Here is a 19,251-nt window from a genome sequence, read left to right as displayed (position 1 = left end):
ATATATATTTCCGCCAGTTAAAAAAGATGAATCTGGAGTTCGAAGGGGGTTTGAGAAGAAATGGTACAGTAAAAGAGAGAGAGGGAGGCAGGGCAGCAGATACTCGCTTATTTGTAATATGAACATGACCTGTCCAGCCTGGTATCAATCATCCATCACTCAATCCCTGAATTCCAAGTCCAAGATCACTCCCTCACTCACTCACTACCTACCTTTCAAGCGTCCACAAACATTTCACTCAACGGTTCAACGAGCTCACCTCCCTGTCATCAAACGAGGACGAGGACGAGGATACTGGCAAGGAGAAGTACTGTGCGGACCGCCAGCTAATACGAAAAGCGCTGACATACAACATGATATCGGTAGATGACAAGGCCGGCCCCACGTGCACAACCACTGTCCTACGAACTACGGAGTATAGCTAGGTAGGTGTGCATTTCATATATAGCCGTCGATGCATGCAGCATGCATCTGTGAATGACGAACCATGGTACCTACCTACCTACTAAGCTTTCCTCCATCGCGAAGCAGCACATGCATATATCGGGCGATCGATCATAAACTCAGAGTCTTTACCATAAATTAGTCATTGATTTCGAGCTATATCGGCGTCGCTGGACTTTCTTTCTGGATATATGCGGGCCCGGATTGAATCAAAGGCGTTTATTCCGACGGTATAGCAAGACTGTGAAAGAATAGTGTTGCATTAAACGTTGTTTCGTGATGCTGTCTCTTCCAATAAACAAACCATTCCTTCCAGGTGTATGCATGCACACGTGCCCGGCCGTTTAAACCCCATATCCATTACCAAAACAGAACCTCTGAAACGACTGACCCCATCCGTTCTTCTTTTCCCGGTGCACGGCACCTATCCATCTATCCATCCAATCCAATGCAACGCAATGCAATGCAAAATTCAAGAATAAAAATCAACAAAACCCCCTATTCCGCCCTGCGGCCTGCTCATCTCTTCTCATCCCAGCCATCTAAGCCCTGAAAAGCTTCGCGCTCGACACAAATCCACACCCCGTCTTCCCAGCCTGCGTCTGCGCCCCAAGTCCCGAGCAGATACCCGACGGCCCCGCACAGCACGTACTCGCACAATCGGCACCGCTGAGACACTGGCCGCCGATAAACTGAGCCCCCGCCGCATTCCCGACATTCTTGACGCCCGACGGATCGAAAGCCGGACCACCAGCTGCGTTCGTACCAGCTACTGCACTTCCAGTTGCTGCTACCGCAGTGCTGCTCGTTGCTGATACTGCTGCTGCTGCGACATTAGAAGCGGCCGCAGAGGTGTCGTTTGAGCTAGAGAAACCGCAGCCTGTTTTGCCGTTTTGCGTTTGGGCGCCCACGCCGGAGCAGATTCCGGTCGGGTTGGCGCAACATGCGGAGCCGCAGTCAGCGTCGGAGAGGCATTGACCGCCAATGAATTGGGTACCGGCGTTGTTGCCGACGTTTTTGGCGCCTGAGGGATCGAAGGGTGGGACGGCGGAGACGAGAAGTGCGACTGTGGGAGATGTCAGCTAGTGCGCAATTGGGGAATGGTTAGAGGCGAGAGCGTACGGTTAAGGAGAGTAGTGATGGTAAAGGCCTTCATGTTTGCGGGTTGTGTTGGTTGGTGTTGGTGTTGGAATGAAATGTAATGTATATCTATATGTATTGGGGTATCTGAATGAGATTCGTTGATAGTCTAAAGAGTTTGAAGGAGTGTAGAAGATGAAATTCGTATCGAACGAAGGAAGGTATAAAGTAAAGTACTGTACAAGCGTCAAGCCGAGTGGGGATGATGAGGATAACAAGAAGAGAACCAGAAGACAACTGCCATCTTATATACTGCATCGACTTCGACCAGGGCAGATTTCACGGTGTGCTCATACAGGACTTGAGATGCAAGTGATCACGTCAACCTGGGTATGCCCCGTTTCCATTTTTCCCGAACAAGTTTTAGAACCAGGGAGGCTGTGAAGAAACTGCACAATCGGGCAGCGTTTTCCGATAATTCCAAGTACGGAGTATGGAGATGTGCAGACTTTTGCAGATCAATGCAGTCAATACAGTGCAACCGCCGTTTTTGGGACGAATCACAGCCTCACTGGCAGGAGGATCAATTGAAACGGGACAGGGAAGGGGAGGGGATGAACGCGAAGCCTCGAAATGCGGCTAGGTGATACTCGGCAGCCGCCACGATTAGCAGTTTGATACTCGGAACTTGTTTCGCATGGCTCCGGAGGATTTGCCTGCGATCGGATTGTGGTCCGAGAGTTAGAGATGGGAGATGAGATATGCTGGGATGGGATGGGATGGAATGGAATGGGATGGGGTTTCTTGTGATGGGTGATGGCGGATATAGATGGTCTTGATTTTGGACGGGCTTGTTTGGAATACGCGGGGAAGCCAAGGAGCGCTAAAGCCACAGCCAGCCAGCCAGCCCTAGCCACTCCACTCCCGAAAGCGCCATTGCCCCTGTAATCCAGGAGAGAAACCTTAAATGGACTTCTACATCTCACAATCTCACTCGCATTATCTCCCATTACTCCTGGATTTTTACTCCTAGAAATCCAGTCATTTATTCTCAATACACAGCTTCACGAGAAACAAACCTCTCAACTATCAATCCATCATCACCATCATCATCATCTCCAATGTCACGTTGCAGATCATGAGTGGCGCACGCATCGGCTAATGAAGTTGACCCTCCTTCTCCTGTCTCGAAAGTGGTGATGCGATGCGCTTGCAGTTTCAAAAACACACCTACACCTACAACCATCAAACACGACCTGAAATGCGATAAGCGGTCCCATGTTACAAATCAGCAATGAGAAAGCCTCGCTTTTGTTCTGATTGCCCAGTTGCAGTTTTCGCTTTATATTGCGCCGTGTCCACAGTACGCCTCGTAAAGCGCGCCATGTACTGTACAAACGGTAGGTACAGTACAGTGATTATTGAGGTTACAGGCTGAGTCGTAAACACGTTAACCTGGGGATGAGATACAGAATATTACATTCAGCTCCAATGTAAGAGCAACTTCGCAAGCTGTTTAAAATGCTTAACTCCTACAGTGTTTTACGGCCGTCGCTACAGTGCGAAAAGAAGAAGCCTCCAAGTGGGTAGAAAAACACGCGGCGCACAATTTGTAATGTGCTTGGTAGCTATATGGTAGGTCATTCTTAAAAGTCGATGAGAGTAAGTGCTGCTTTTTATGTCTAGCATACCTTAGGGAAGCATATGCATAGGCCCAGTAAAGAGCCTAAGGGATTAAGATTGACAGTCCTATTTATTGTAGGGAAGGCCGTGAAACAGTATGCCAGTTACCAGTACTATACGGCCTCTTGGTTCTTGCTTGATATATTGCTGCTGGAAACTAGATTGGTATTGGTTTATTAGCCAGCAGACACTAGAACGCTCTTCCTTCCATCTTATACGCACTTCATCTTCTACCCACCCAGCTTCATAGCCCACATCTGAACCTCTGAGCCCCAACGATCTTTTGTCACGAGGAGCGTCACGTGACTACATGCCTTTACGAACGGAAATGTCATGGCTTAATCACACACTCTTCTCTGATATAGTCAGGAGGCATGTAGGAGTGGGAGATAGCGACAGTAGCATTTACGAACCTATATACAGTCTTCTCTTCTTTTGCACCTCATGTGATATATACAATCATCTGCCTCGACCAAGAAACGAGAGTATGGACACAAGAATCCAACAGAAGCCTGAAATGAAAGCTACACCATTGCACAAGCGCATATATACAATCCAAGTCCCCTTCCTTGCTTTTTTCCTTTGGAATACACTGCACTACACTAGGTAGCCTTCAACCTAGCCTAGCCTAGGACTTAGGTGCCAGCTGGTTGAGTAAAGGTAGAGCCAATAGGTCCAAACTTGATGTTCGAATAAATGACACTAGCACCCGGGCTCGAAGCCTCGACATCAGCCGGCACGCCCGACGTAACCGCACATGTACCTCTCGGTCCACCAGCAGCAGTATCCGTAGTCGGATAGGTGGAGTCGAGCCAGAGCATATTGGCATAATGATCATCCCAGACGGACATGACGAGCGTCATACCCGCGCTCATAGCCGACGACATGGATGCCATCCCACCCTGGGTCTTGAAGCTATAGTTATCGCCAAAAGCAGCCTTCTGAGCGTCGCAGTATGCGGTGGTGATGGAATTGTAGTCCGTGGTGCCTGCGATGGTGGAGTAGGAGTTGGGGATGACGACTCCGTCCTGGACGTAGAAGCGCTTGATTTCCGTGAGGGGGCTGCCAACGAACTGCGTCACGACTGTGAAGACCTTGGAGGTGTCCACTGTCAGACCCTTGCCGTAGAATGTCGTGTTGCCCTGCCGGTAGCTGTTGAAATCACAGCCGTCGGGATCGCAGATGCCGGCATAGCGAGTGCTGGAGTATGTACCTCCACAGGCGTCGCCATCACACATTGTCTGACTAACGGTCGAACAGGAGTGCGGGGTCAGAGCAGCGGATATTGAGTTGGCTTCCCAGACATCCATTTCCGCGCAGCACGAACCATGGCCACCGACACCGGCGTTTGCGTCGTTGCTGGAAGCCTTCCAGCCGTCAACGTTACCCTGTTCTCTTGTTAGTCATAATGGGTTGTTGAAGGAGGTGTTGGAATGCATACTTCACCGTTAATAAACTTGAGATCTCGCGGGCATTGCGAGTCACAGTATCCGACGCCATATTTGGCACCTGCCTTGTTGGTAGAGTACTTGGCCAATCCACCATCTGCATCCATTGAAACAAAGTACAACGCTCCATTAAGACCACACGGAAGGTTTGACACATCGACATCAAATGTGAACTCGTTGTTCAGGAGATCGAATTGTTGGTATGAGGTATCGGTGTCCATGAGATACAAACGAGAACCGATGTTGGTGGAGGAGCTTCCCTTCGTGACAAAGGTGAGACTTAATGCGTTCCCGCTCGTGGTAGCCCCATAGGTACTTGCGTAGTCTGCACCTTCCAAAGCGCAGTTTGCAGCACATGTCACGTCATCTGGGCACAAGGTCGCATCCCAAGTGTTTCCAGTGTAGCAGTTGGTGTAGCTGCCTGCAGTCGCGTCATGAACCCAGCGCCAGTTGGAGTCAATAACCACTTTTCCTGATTGGGTGGTGCAGCTGCTTGCTGAGGTACATTTCGACCATGTCAAAGCAGGATGGGTTTCTGTCTGCAGTGTGCCTACCTGCTGGCCGCGTGCAACAGCAGCGACCAGTGAGGTCGCAAGAGTAAAGCTTCGATACATGTTGCAACTGTGATGAGGTACCAAGTAGAATGAAGATACGAGGATTGTAAAAATGATGGTGGATGGGCGAAGCTGTCGAGGGCCCACTGAACTATATACCACTCCATGAGGCAGATAGCTCCATGATAGCTCAACATTCCCAAGTTCATCCCTCAATCTTGCGAGAGCGGATCGACGGGAGTAGCGCCCATACAGCCGTCGTCAATCCGCTTAAGGGAGGCGGCTTCGTGGCCATAGGGCTGGAATAGGGGATAAGATCGATCTATCGCATTGGTAACTTCATTGGAAGAGTCGCCAGAAAATGTATGTGCCATTAGCACTAGGTAGAGTCATCTCACGAGATATCCCCGGCATATTGCCTGTATTGGATTGAAAGAATCGGGCAATTGCTGTATGTCAATCCAATATTCTGTGTGAGAACTTGACGACCAGATGACTTTTCCAAATGCGGAGTCTGGTTCCATGGTCCCGTGTGTGGCTATGCTGTAAATTAAGTTCAACGAATCAGGATACCGATTTAGATTGTTATTATAGCATTGAGAGGAGAACATCTCAAACCGAAGGGGGAAAGCTGACAAGATGGATAAAGAGGCCGGGGTTGGGAGGTTCGGTGCCGCAGACCGGTAAGATTGATGTTCCCCGCAATCTCAGAAAATTGGTCTATTCGTTGTACCACATGCTGGCAAGACCCCAGGAAATCTTGCTTCCGCACCAAGATCGTGCACTAGACCTTTAAAAGGTGATCCTGTACCTGAGAACAACCTGGATCTGTCAGGGCTCCAGATATCTTGCCGGACGTGAATGGTGGAGTTGTTCAAATGGGTTGCAAGCGTCATCTGAAACACTCGACGAAGGTTAAAACATTATTCCCAAGATAAACGCGTCTTCAACGTGAAAGCTGCATAATCTGCCAAATGAAATGTCCTGCATTATCACAAGTTTCTGGTAGCTTCTCAGCATAGTGCGGAATGACAGGGGATGGGGAAATAAGATAAAATACATCATAGAACATAAGCCCAGAGTGAAAGATACATCATCAATCACGGAACTGGCCATATTGGGAGAACCAGGCTTGGTATCTGACTGTGCAACTTTAGCCTCAACGACCAAGAGATACATACATATACTTTCTGCTTCCTCAAAGCAAGTTCATTTACTTGGAGCATGTGCAGAAAATGATTGCTTAACTTTCAACTCATCGAATGCGGGGCATAGAAGGCGTAGGACGAAACTTTCCGTCCCGTATTCTCCCCAGAATATAGTGCTTCATCAATAAGAGTTCAGCAATACGAAAGTACCCAGCGAACTATAAGCCAAGAAGAGACAAGGCCACGCCATGAGGGTTGCAGTCCGGCGACGGGTGCCGGGAGGTTTACCTGAAGGACCCGGATGAACAATCCATGATTGAAGCTTGGAGGGTCGCCGTTTCGCTTGCAGCATAGTATAGCGAGAACAGAGCAGTATTTAGTGAAGGCATTCAGAACGGAAGGCATAGGCCACCAATGATGGCTTTGATGTAATTTGAGGCAGGGAACGACTGCGGAAGTCCCCATGGGAGGATCCCTGCTGGAGATGAATAAAAAAAAAGCCGCACCTAGTGCCGCAGATCGCGATCACCGCCTGACAGGTACTATTGGTGTTTGATGGTTTCTGCATGACTACTAGTTTGTAACATGGTGGGCGAGGGTGATGAAGTGTCGTTAACTCGTCGCCAGCAGCGAGACGAGAAGGCGGGGAACCTGGAAAGCTTGGCAGAGTTCGAGCCCATCACGGCAGATTGGCATTTTGTCCTATATTGCCACCAAATCAAAACAGTCAAAACGAATATACCCAGGATTTCGTCGGAATTAAGTAGAGGGATTTTCGGCCCATCTAGACGGAATAATACAGTGCTGGTAGGTGCGTGACTCCACAACAACGTGGTATACAATACCCAACACTTTGTATATGCAAGTACTCCCCAGATTCTCCGGCAGAATTTTCACAATCGGTCTTGCTTCGTAAGCGTCGAAAGCTTAAACGTATGTTATGTCACCTCAGATGTGACTCTAATTAGCCGTTCAGCAATGGTCCTTTGGTATGAAATCGGAAACATCTCGCGCGTGGCCAAGTCGAATGTATATGAATGGTTATAATCGGGTGCATTGGCGCGCATGAACATTGATATGGACGTCGTAAGATATTCTTGGAACGTAGTTGACCTTCGGGTGGGAGAGACCTGGGCTGTCAAAAACATGCCTCCCTAGTAGGTAGAGAGCCTTCGGTAGTTCAATGTTTGAAAGATGGTAGTATCTTCAACCTGGGTGTTTTCGACTTCTTCCAGGAAGTGATACTTGTAGGTAGATCACCTGGGCAATGTATCAATACTTCGAGGAAGTTGGTAGTGAAAATGAGCCTCGGATCCGGCCAGTTTCAACCATCCGCCATGTCCCAGGAGCCAGCTGGCGATGGGAAACTGTATTCCAAACAAGAATCATACTACACCACTAGAATCCTCGAATGTGATGTTTCCTTCTAGAGGCCGTAAGATTACAATTTGTACTTTTTGTAACTCCAGACCTGGGTTTTCTCATAGTACTGGTGATAGCATTTGCCAGTCATCACATTGGCCATATCCTCATCCATCATGTACTCGAAAACCAATACAACCTCTCACCAAATCCCCGGTACCCGGAATGCAGGACAGGCAGAACCAAAACCCAGACTTCAGACATCCAACCTGGTGCTGATCTCCCGCCCTTTGATCTGGATGATGCTGGTACGCTCCTCTATGGTCTGACGCGATCTGGCCGGTGAGCACGAATGGGCAAGAATGGCGCCATGGCCCATGATCCATGAGTCCTACGACGTCTCTTGTAAATGTGAAGAGCTCTGCGAACATCATCAAGCTCGTTTTCGTCGTCTGCCAGCCGCTACGACTTACAGAGGAGAAGGGTGTTCGTTCAACTGAAGGGAGAAGAGAAGCATAGAAGCCAGAACAAACGAAATAGCAACACAACCAAACCCATCGGGAACGTTGTCGCTCATAGAGACCATCACCACAATTGACTTCCCCACACACGGCTGGAGGATCAATACTATGCATTTTTCGTTTCTCTAAAACATCCTCCGAGCTAGTTTCAACGTCTAGCATTCTATTCGCAATACATAGCCCATGTGGAAACGCGTTCTAAAAACGAACATCCATCCACCAAAAGCACAGTGGAACAAATATCTATCTTTTCAAAGCCTACCTGCCTCCTCAACATAATCAAGGGGCACTTAAAGTTCCTCGCACGCCTCCTTTGGCACCAACTTCCCTTGCTGTGACAGTGACCGCCAAATCGCCAGCTACGTTAATCATAACCTCGACCTTGCCACCCTTCTTTGTATCCTTTACACTCGCCTCAGCCAGCACCTTTCCGACCTTCCAGATCTTTTCCCGGCGTTCCTCGGGCTCGTCGTCGCTGTCTTCATCGCTGTCATCCTTGTTGCCGTTTGTCTCTGCAGGCTCTTCCTTTGTGACCTTGATGTGTGATCCTCCTTCGACGATCTTGACAAGAACATCACCACCCTCTTTAGGAACATTGATGTGGATCGTTCTTCGTGCGGGGACGGCAGTCTCAGCAGAGAGGATAGGCGTGAAGATACCTTTGCTCTCGTCGCCGGTGATGGAGAGGACACCGACGGCGTTGGTGAGGTGCTTGACGGTGGTGACGGCGGGGTGTGTAGATTGATCGATATCTTCTGTCTCGTACTCTTGGATCAGGGATGCTTGGAGCGCTGCTCCTCGGGCCTGGAGTTCTGATGGGTTGATGGCGGTGGGTGTGGTGGAGGGAGCGAGGATGGTAGTTGATTCGGGGAAGATAGCGGCGAAGTTCTTTGCGATTTTGGGGGTGTGGGAGGTTCCTCCAGAGAGGATGACCTCGTCGATCTCAAGTACGTCGAGACCGGCCTTCTCAACAACGCCCTCGATAAGTCGGTTGAATCCATCCAAGACCTTGCGGGCAATTGTCTCGTAGCGGAGGCGGTTAATGGTTGATGCGTAATCCGCGCCTTCAGCTAAACTCTCCACGCTGAAGTTGGCATTTGTGCCGATACTCAGTGCCTTTTTCGTAGCCTCCGACTCAAGCTTTAGCTTGGCCATGCTTCGTTGATCTTCTCGAGGGTCGGTGCCGTGCCATTTAATGAAATCCTTTGCAAAGTGATCCTGCAGAACCTTGTCCAGTTGAACACCAGCATATTCGTAGTCGTGTGCCGTAGCCAAGATGGTGTAAATGCCTCCTCTCGATGCAATAACTGCAACATCTGATCGAGTACCACCAAGATCTGCCACAACCACATTTTTATCCGCGACCTTGCTCTCTGGGCGGGCATCATATGCTAATAGCGCGGCGATTGGCTCGTGGATGAGCTGCAATACCTCCAAGCCGGCATCCGCTGCTGCCTTTGTGAGGGCTGCTTTTTGCTTCTCGCTGAAGTTTGTGGGAATAGTAATGACTGCAGAATTGACTTGCTTGCCAGTATAATCGCTAGCAGATTGTTTCAGACGGCGCAGGTGGCGTGTGGCAATTTCAGAGACGGTAACAGTGGATGGCTCGCCCTCTTCCTTGTCTTGAATTGTGAATGCGATTGTCGAGTCGTGCTCTTTGGGGTGGGCAGAGAAATGGGAGTGGGTAGGATCTATCGACTTGAAGCTGGCATCGAGGTCAGCAGGGCAAAGAAAAGGGAAGGATAAAGTCTTACTCTTGTCCTAGGTAGTCTCTGAAGTATGCGACCGTGTTTTTGTAATTCCGAATAAGCTGTTGCTTTGCTTGCTGACCGTTGTACTCCTCCCCATCGACGTAAGAGATTATTGTAGGGATTTGACGATCTAGGAATAGTGTCAGATTTCCACCTAGTAGACGTATACTTCATTCGGGGCTGACATACCTCCATCTTCATTTGCAATAACCTCAGCTTTGTCATCGAATGAAGTCACAGCAATGCTGCTGTTGGAATTTCCGAATGAGATCCCAATGGCAATACGCTCTCCGGGCGTTGCGCCCTGCGCAGGGGCTTCCTCAGCGGACATCTTTTCAGTATAAGAATTTTAGTCCAAGAAGCAGAGAAGACCCGTAGACGTATGTACAGCTAGTGGAAGGGCGTTTTTGTCTTTCTGTCTTGAAAATCTCGAGGTCCTAGATCATATTCTTCTAGCTCTGGTTCTAGTCTTGTAACGAAGAAGCATCCAAAATAAAATTTCACTAGCGCCAAATGTGCCTTTCCAGCCCCACCAACTACCAAGGTACCTTACGGCAAGGCTGAACGACAAAATAATCTGATAACATTAACATCTTGACCATGGCAATTGAGCGCTTTGTCCTCCCTGGTGAGGAACTTGATCCTGAATCACTACCATCACACCCAAAACTCCCGCTCAAACTCGGGCCCGGGCTACGGCACATCCCACCAAACACAATAACTCCAACAGTAGCGGGCCAACTATGTACAGACAAGAAAAAGAATGCCGTCTGGGTTGAGTTCAACGGTGGTCGCGTATGCTTTTCCAAATCCCCTCTGGTCGAAAAGACTGACAGAAATCCAGTATACACCCACAGCTGGCGACCTCGTAATAGCCACCATTCAGAAAGGGTCCGCGGAGGTCTACTACGCCAGCATCAGCGACTATACCCCGAACGCTTCACTCCCTAACCTCTCCTTCGAAGGTGCATCTCGAAAGACGCGCCCGCAGCTTGCTCCCGGAGCCTTGGTGTATGCGCGGGTGACGCTGGCGAACAAGCATATGGATCCCGAGCTTGAATGCGTTTCTTCTTCCACTGGGAAATCGGAGGGTCTGGGTCCATTGACTGGTGGGATGGTGTTCGATATCTCGCTCGGTATGGCAAGGCGGCTGATGTTGCCAAAACCTGCAGATCAGGGAGGGCTGGTGTTGTTGGAGGAATTGGGGGCGCAAGGTGCGGCTTTTGAGATCGCTGTTGGGAGGAACGGGAGAGTGTGGGTGGATAGTAAGAGTTTGAAGGGGACACTGGGTATTGGACGAGCAATTCAGGATGTTGATGAGAACGCTATGACGATTGACAACCAGAGAAAACTTGCGAGGAAAATCGCCAGAGAGTTATGAAGGGGGATTTGAAACCTGGAGTTTGGTCAACATCATGCATCGTAATGGCGTTCGGAATCTGATACCTCGGGTGGGAACTTCTCGCAACAGTATGTGGCCATGAATTTTTTGCAGGGCCTCTATATAATTGCAAAGTCAATACCTCTATGCCCAGCACATCTGTTTCTTCGCCCTCTTACCATCCTGTTACTACGAGATCGACCTCAGTAATGAGTGTCTCCTGTGCCGACATTCTAGGTGCTTGCATATTCGTAGATGCTCCCATTCAGCAAAGTCTTCCCATTTCAGGAAAATTTCCAGTCCCGAACGAATCCCACGTCCAGGTATATCATTCAGACTTCCATCAACCTCTTCCTCATCCTCATTCCCATCCTCTTCCCCATCCTTGTCACCGAACAACCTTGGGTATAACCATTGTGGAAGCCAAACTTGAAAGGCACCAGATTAATTTCTGCAAATACCTCGATATGGCTCGTCAAACATCTCCAACGCCAAGAGCGTTAGAAACACAAAACATAAATGAACGGGTGTGGCAGCCAGAACTATCCGCCATGGTGAAGCCATGGATAGAGGTCCTTGAGGCAGAGGCAGCTGAGCGTCTTCATTTGTAGTACGCTGATGATTGATATTTGATTATAGCAATTCTGGTAGCCGATGAACGTTCTGGAAGAGAAAATAAAATGGTTGTACGAAAGCCTTTGACGGAGAAAGTATTTGGCTTTGGTTTTGACTTTTCTAGATGAACACATTAAAATAACACGAAGGAGAAGCTTCTAGGACCAAATTGAAGTAACAACAACGGATCAGTCAACGCACGTCACGGGAGAAGATACTTTATGATTGCCAACCAATCATTTACAGGTATTGTTGGTTACTTACCTACCTATAGGCTATAGGTACCCAAGTAAGTTACTGTATAGATGTTATCTCACACCCCCCTACATACAGTACCCCCCCTGTTTAAGCGAAGCAATGCCACACCCACTAGACTGCCCTTGCACAGCCACCCCTTCTAGCCCAATGAGGTGGTATGTAGCGCTATTCCCCCATCAGCCCTATGGTACGTACAGGTACCTATAGTAAAGCCTCATCAGCTGATAAATACTACTGCTATCCCACTATCCTAGACCTTTCATCGCAGAACATCCCTCGTCAGTAAAGCAATCATCATGGGTTTTACATTCGACAGTCCCTTCAGAATAGTACCAGGCCAGGATTCGCAGCACGTGGCCAACAGGAAGGCAGTAAAGAACCGACTAGACGGGACAGCTTCAGCGAAAAGATCATCCACATCTTTCCTAACCAAACTCAAACGTACCGTATCCAAATCCCGCCCAAAATCAGTACCAGCAGCTTCATTGCAGCCTCAAGAGACAACTCCCTCCGTATTCCCGATTCTGTTACTCCCGCTCCACATTCGCGAGCAGATATACGGATACGTCGTAGGCAAGAACCAAACACTTCACATTCTGCAAAAACAGCGTCCCTCGTGGAAACCAGCGGCTACTGGGTATCGGAGATGTAGAGCAACTGAGGATCAAAGCTGCTTGTCAGGAAAATGCCGGCAACTGCGTATCATGGACGACCAATACTACGGTTGGTTTGATGGCGGTATTGGGCTCTTCTTGACATGCAAACAAATGTAGTGCCAGTTCTCTTTATCCGATGAACATATCATTACCACTCCCGGGACTAATGAAATCAAACAGATATGAAGAGATAACAAAGGTCGTTTACATACAAAACACCTTCGACTTCGATACCCCGCTCTCGCTCCTAATGTTCGCCCATGGGATGCAACCCGCGCATCTCAACAGCATTAAATCCCTTAACTTTGATCTCCGCCACCTATGGACCTCCGAGGATATGTGGAAGCAATGCTGTGAGTTGATAGCTGGTATGCAGGGGCTCTCGCAGCTCAAGGTCAGATTCCACCATCCGGGCGGCTTGATAAATCTTGGGGGACCGAAAAGGCAGAGGGACTTGTTGGGGCCTCTATGCGAAATCAAGATGAAGCTTGACGTCTTTGAGGTTGAAGTTCCTGGGGAGGCGGACGGTTGGATTGAACAGGAGATGGGGGAGATGCCGTTTGTGTTGCTAAGGGCTTCTTCGAGGGTGAAATCCTCCAAATAATAACAGAGCTGTTATCACATGACCGCAACTGATGTCTAGTTTTATTAATGGCCTCTTGTTTTCCCACTTTAACGGCTTTGCTGCTGGAGTTGTAAAACGTAGACGTCCAGTTGTGGCTATAGGCAGTGGCAATGGACTGCACATAGGAGTACCCCCTATTCCAAGAGGTAAACAAGGCCCCGCTGATCGCTCTAAGGACCTTCTCCTTCCTAGTAATAATAGGCCTCAAAGTATTATTTACATCTAGGACGGAAATAGAAGTGTCAGTGTCTCGGGAGTCGACCATGTCGACGTTAGATTTAGTATGACAACAAAACGCAAAGAATAGGAAAGTGTGAGCGAATGATATGAATGTAGATCTTTAGTCAGATAGTTGAAATTTTAGCCGGAAAGGGTAACGAGGGTCGGAGATATTATATCTGTCTAGGTAGAGTCCATAGTAGTTTTGGTTAGAATGAAGCTAAGATCCCTGCTAGTTACTTCCAATGTAACATGTAACTGCTACCGGCCGTCTTTATAATATGAAGAAGCCTTCGCTGTGAACATAGAAAGCGGCACTAATTTATAATGTGCTAGGTGGCGTAGAACATCAAAAGTTAATCATAGTGAGTGCCGCTTTTTCTATCTAGCACAAGAAGCATAAAGCTTCTTGTGGAGACGGCCGCGTAAAACACTATAGGAGTTAGAATTATACCGATTATTGATACAGTATAAAGCTAGGAATTTGAGAAACGTATCTGGTGGCAGTTTCTGCGATTTTCCCGCTGTTACTATACAGATCTTAACCACTTCAATGATTCTCTTTAATCGCATGTAATCGGTACTACCAATTCGGTAGGAGCTCTTGGTTGAATAATGAACAATTCTAATTACTTACTGGATATCGAATTGTTCTTGTTATCTTCTGACTAAATATCCCGTTTTTCGAGTCCAACCTGTCTCTGGAACCAGGCGTTATTGGCATTTTTAGGTGCTGCGTTTTAGAATAATATTACGTTTATAAATTCGAGCTAGGAAGTGTGAGTATAGCTGCTTGCGTGAAGTCGAGACAAAGAAGCAGAAGAGGACTGTTCTATCTATTCCAGTGTTTTGCGACTTTCTCCATCCATGAAAAGTCGCTACTACTCAAAAAAAAAAAAACAAGTCTTGGTTAAAGTTGAGATTCGGCCAAGGGGGGTTGAGAATGAGGTTCAGAAGTTTGAGACTGTGGGGTTCAAGTATAGGTATCAGGTTGAAAAGATGCGGACGGCGGGCGAAGCAATATGAGAGTTTGTAGATTTGGCAAGATACTGAGTTGCTGTGTGATAGGAGAATATTGGGGGGATATTGGGAGAGTTTGCGAGATACAGCAAGAGAGATACGTTTATGAGCGGGGGGTTTGCTGCTGACTGATCCAAAAACGGTGGGTGAGAAGATTGGTATTAGATTGCTTGCTATAGGGATAGATGATGAGGACAGTAGAGTGCGATCCTATGGGTGGCACATAAGGTTAGGTTGCCCGTGAGTGAACTCAGTCAAAACATCTTCTGTTGACGAGAGAAGTTGATTGATACCCCAGTGCCCAAGATGTTGATCATCTAAGCATATTCCCAAGCCCCATAGTCGCCAACAAACGTGGCTGGAAGTAAGCCATCCAGCTCAGAACAATCCGTCCGGTTAAAGCCGTCGGTCTTGACGTAAAGTTGCTGAATAACAGTACCGTTGTTCTCATAGGGGCATGCCAGAACACTCCCTATAAACAGTTAGTCAGCGTCTCACTTGTAGTAGTATGAGTAAAACTTACCAGATCCTTGAGTGTTGTCGTAGGTGTAGATGAGGGTATTGTCGTAAGAGCTAGTGTAGACAATAGGTCCAGTATTCTGGTAAGTCCAGTTACCAAAGTTGGGTGTAACAGAACCAGGTGGTGTCGATGAGCTGTGAGGTGCCGTGAAGCCAAGTCTTCCATCAGTCGTCACATAGTTTGCTTCACCACCTGGTACCTCAACCTACGAATATGTATGTCAATTTCGACTTCCTTTATCGGTGAGACGGGATGCCACTTACACTTAAACTTTCCAGACCGGGGGTAAATACAGTCTCGTTTCCGGTTGGGCAACTGCTTACTGATTCCGGACAGTAAGAGGAGGTGGTGATTCCAAAATAGTACGATTGGCCATAAGCAGCCACTACTTGGCCGTGGAGCGAGGAGCCAGGAGAAAATACGGATAAAGTATTTGTAGCATGGACAATGCTGCCCATTGCTACTGCTGCGATTATCGGTTGGAACATCATTGTAACGGCCGTGTTACTTGATATATGAGGTCTGAAAAGGGGATTTTGTTGAGTGGCTGAGATGATACTGCAGGAGGTAAGTTGGAGTTGATTTTCGGATTCATATAATGCATACCAAGAGTTTGATTTCCTTGAAACAAGTTCGCACACCGCAAATTATGATATTATCTGTGGTAGCAAACGAGAATGTATCCGAAAGATTTGAGTCTTTGATATCAAGATGCCTTTGTAAGGGAATACCTTCGGTCTTTATAACAATTCGACAATTGCCTGAAATAGCCAAGACCGTAGATCTCCCAGGGCAACGAATGGGCTATGCAAGGTCTTGCGCGCTGAAGCCTCAGGGCTCCGTAGCCGGGGATAACCCGTGTCAGTGTGATTTCAACGTCATAACAGCATATAACATACTGCCCTAAGCGAAAAGAAGCGCAGATCTCCTCGACTTCGAAGATCCCTATGGAGTCCGAATACGGAGTAGTTCGGAGTCCTCGGTAGTACTTGTACATCTTTCGACCTCAGCGAATCCAAGGAAGCTATTCAAGTCTCGTGGGTTCACCGTCAATGCCAAACACCGCTACAGCCAATCAAGAGCTGCCGCCAAGTCTTTGAACAACCACTGAAACTCGTATTCAGTGTTAATCCAAGTTATAATAGTACAACAACTTTCTACCTAGTATGGACGTGGCAACTATAATACTCGTATCTGCATAAAGAAACTTCAATCGACCAGACAAGTCATCTACTTTCAAGTATCAGGCGGCAGCTTTTTTATTAGCTTATTATTAACTATGTCATCTTCCGGCAGTTGATACTTCGTATCTTATTAGCTGCGCCATTTAGTTGTTACCATGTATGTGGGTTCGGGCTGTTCGGCGTAAGATCGTTCGGTTTAATCAGATTGAAACAAGCGTTGTAGGTTCCCCCCTTTTCTCTCGCCTCGCTAACAAACAACGATCAGCGAGCAAAGTGTTGTGTACCACCAGTATTACTCGTATGATCCTAAAGATAGCCATTCCTAGTTTTCTGTTACGTTATTTTAGTATCACTTATTGAGGTATATATATCCCGAGCTTTGTATGGCAAAGTTATTTTCAAATCTGAGCCATCGATCTGCAGACCATATTCGATGACGGAAGTAGAAAAGATACATATGATACAAGTCTTGATACACCGTTTTTACTTTAGTCAACACTGCACTATTTACTATAATCAAAATGGAGCCAGCCAGCTCGGCCTTCATAGGACTTTGGAGTTCCGTTTTCATAGCCTCGAGCTTACACATTTTGTTTCTTCTTACTCTATGCTTCTACTATAGCATTAGCACCACAGAAGCAAAGAAAGGAGTTGTAAGGACGCTTGAGAATATGAGGTAGATACCAAAAGAATATCCGGGGATTGCTTGGAAGATTGGACTCATTCACGGTAAACATCATCTAGCGAACACGGTTGATTGATATCATTTAGGTCGCCATGCAAGTAGGAGGCTCTCGAATATTCTACCAACTGGCCGTTCAAAGCCGCCATCTCAATCTGCATCTCTTCCACGTTGTCTTGGTCTTCTCTTGAGGCTTTCTTTAGGCGTTGGTCCTGCCTTTTTTATATAAATGTTCCGTCAGCTGAGTTGAAGACTTCCGAAACTTCCCAGATCGTATCTTCATCCTCATCGTCAGGTACATAGTCCGATGTGTCGGCAGCCTGCGGGAGGGCCATAATCCTAGCCAAGTATTCGCTATAGCTAGCTTTCAAGCGCCAACCAAGGCAGTAGTCCTCGCAGGTAGTCACAGCACTGACAGATATCTCTCTGATATTCCTTAGCTTGGTGACCGGCTCTAAGAGAAAATCCAAGCTGCTAGAAGTATTCTCCGTGGTTTCGAGGAAAATATAGAGCTGGTGTACTTGGTCGGATTGCCTTATAATATTATATCACATCCTTCCTCAAGAGCTGCTGACAGGGACTTAAACGTCGGACGCTCGGGTCCAAAGAATAACTGACCGAAAGTTGGCATTATATCCTCTCTCGACAAGGGACCGGTCATAAACTCCCAGCTCTGTATATGCTTCAACATTTCCAAGGAAGGCAGTGGATCAGATGTCCTTGAGCGGTGCCCATTACGAACGATGTTGTTGCGGTGTGCGACACAGATGCGAAAGCCCTGGGCTCCCATCACGGATATATTGTGTGGCGAGGAATCTATGACGATCAAGATACTGAACTCGTTGATATTGTAAAGAGCTTTCTCTGCTTCATCATGGATGCGGTGCGAGACTTGGAGGAGCCTGATACGAGGATGGCCTGGAGGAGCGTAGTTTGGCGTATTGAAATTTAGGACGAGGCCATAGATTTTATCTCGGATTTCTCGGGGGAACTTGGATAGTGTTCCTGGAAGCTTGGTCAGAATGTATTCTCTTCTTGCATGAGACCTCTGGGGTAGATGTCAACACTTACCGAGCTCTTGTCGCAATGACGGCGAAGTTGTGGCAGGAGTAGACATCTTGGACGGAGGAACAGCAAGTGTTTTGTAGATTGGTATTGTAGGGTTGAAAGGGCGATGGCAACAATCTATTAGAAAAAATGGAGGAAGATGGCTTCTATTGCCAAGGTGAATTATCGACTTGTTCAAGCTCCAACCATGGGTGAATAACGTCGTGTTAAAATCACGTGCCCTGACCTCCTTTTTCGTGTCCTCTCTATGGCGGTGAATATAGTTCGCTTCCTCTACGTCCCTACCCAGGACTGTCCTAACATTTCCAAGTGGAGGCTCCGCATCTACTCGTAGTCGTGGTGTTAAAGACAGACTTGCTAAGAGCATCATTTTCTGTATATCACACTATCTTTCTTGGCTGTGTCTCAAACTCACCTCGGGAAAGGAATGGGATTCTGCTCAAATGGCACACCACCGCAGCTCCCAAGTAGTAACTTCTGATTGATCGGATGTTTTCACTAGTTCCCCCGAAACCAAAAATGGCATTAATATTTCATACCTGCATTCGCGGGGTACCATGTACCTTTTACCCCAGAATCAACAACAACTTCGCCCAACCCACCACGGCCTATCTAGCTATTAGCTTGCATCGACTTGCGATGCCATGAACCTCAACCTTTCATACTCTCTCCTACTCCGAATCGAGAAGTAATTTTCCTTCGAGAAGGGCCCGCCCGTGTCGAAGAACATTTGCGAATACTTGGGAACTTCGAAGAATCTGAATGCTTGATCCACATCAAGTGCAAGGTTTGTCTGCTTCCAACGTTGAAAACCACGGGCGTAGTCGATTATGAGAGCCGATGTATACCTATACACCCCCGAAGTGGTTATTCAGCCACGGCCATATTTGTGTAGTTGACGTTATCGTTCTTGGGCCGATCAAGATGTTCGATTAATGTCTGGGAGCTGTCAGTCTTAAACCATTAATTAGATTCGGGGAAAGAGTGCGTACTAATGTTTACTTTGTAAACTTGACGTTTCGTGAGGATGGA

At 47.6% G+C, this 19,251-nt stretch overlaps 4 protein-coding genes across 4 annotated transcripts; 1 reads left to right on the top strand and 3 right to left on the bottom strand.

Moving 5' to 3' along the window:
* Positions 1 to 986: 986 nt before the first annotated feature.
* LHYA1_G008912 (uncharacterized protein) lies at positions 987 to 1,600 on the bottom strand (the record flags this gene model as incomplete). The annotated part of the gene is made up of 2 exons (XM_031153829.1): positions 987 to 1,510; positions 1,567 to 1,600. 2 exons carry the CDS (start codon positions 1,598 to 1,600, stop codon positions 987 to 989), a joined length of 558 nt encoding a protein of 185 aa, XP_031001464.1.
* A 2,242-nt stretch (positions 1,601 to 3,842) lies between these two features.
* cbhB_1 (putative 1,4-beta-D-glucan cellobiohydrolase) lies at positions 3,843 to 5,269 on the bottom strand (the record flags this gene model as incomplete). Its single annotated transcript, XM_031153828.1, has 2 exons — positions 3,843 to 4,595; positions 4,649 to 5,269. The coding sequence occupies 2 exons, from the start codon at positions 5,267 to 5,269 to the stop codon at positions 3,843 to 3,845; spliced, it is 1,374 nt and encodes a 457-aa protein (XP_031001466.1).
* A 3,250-nt stretch (positions 5,270 to 8,519) lies between these two features.
* On the bottom strand, positions 8,520 to 10,322 carry SSZ1 (Ribosome-associated complex subunit SSZ1; the record flags this gene model as incomplete). The annotated part of the gene is made up of 3 exons (XM_031153827.1): positions 8,520 to 9,945; positions 9,995 to 10,121; positions 10,181 to 10,322. The coding sequence occupies 3 exons, from the start codon at positions 10,320 to 10,322 to the stop codon at positions 8,520 to 8,522; spliced, it is 1,695 nt and encodes a 564-aa protein (XP_031001465.1).
* A 269-nt stretch (positions 10,323 to 10,591) lies between these two features.
* On the top strand, positions 10,592 to 11,372 carry RRP40 (Exosome complex component; the record flags this gene model as incomplete). The annotated part of the gene is made up of 2 exons (XM_031153826.1): positions 10,592 to 10,786; positions 10,836 to 11,372. 2 exons carry the CDS (start codon positions 10,592 to 10,594, stop codon positions 11,370 to 11,372), a joined length of 732 nt encoding a protein of 243 aa, XP_031001459.1.
* Between the last annotated feature and the right edge of the window lie 7,879 nt (positions 11,373 to 19,251).

Source organism: Lachnellula hyalina (assembly GCF_007821495.1).
Source record: "Lachnellula hyalina strain CBS 185.66 chromosome Unknown contig00241, whole genome shotgun sequence".
NCBI lineage: Eukaryota > Fungi > Ascomycota > Leotiomycetes > Helotiales > Lachnaceae > Lachnellula > Lachnellula hyalina.
Note: the sequence above shows the minus strand (reverse complement) of the source record. Positions and strands in the feature narration are given on the sequence as shown.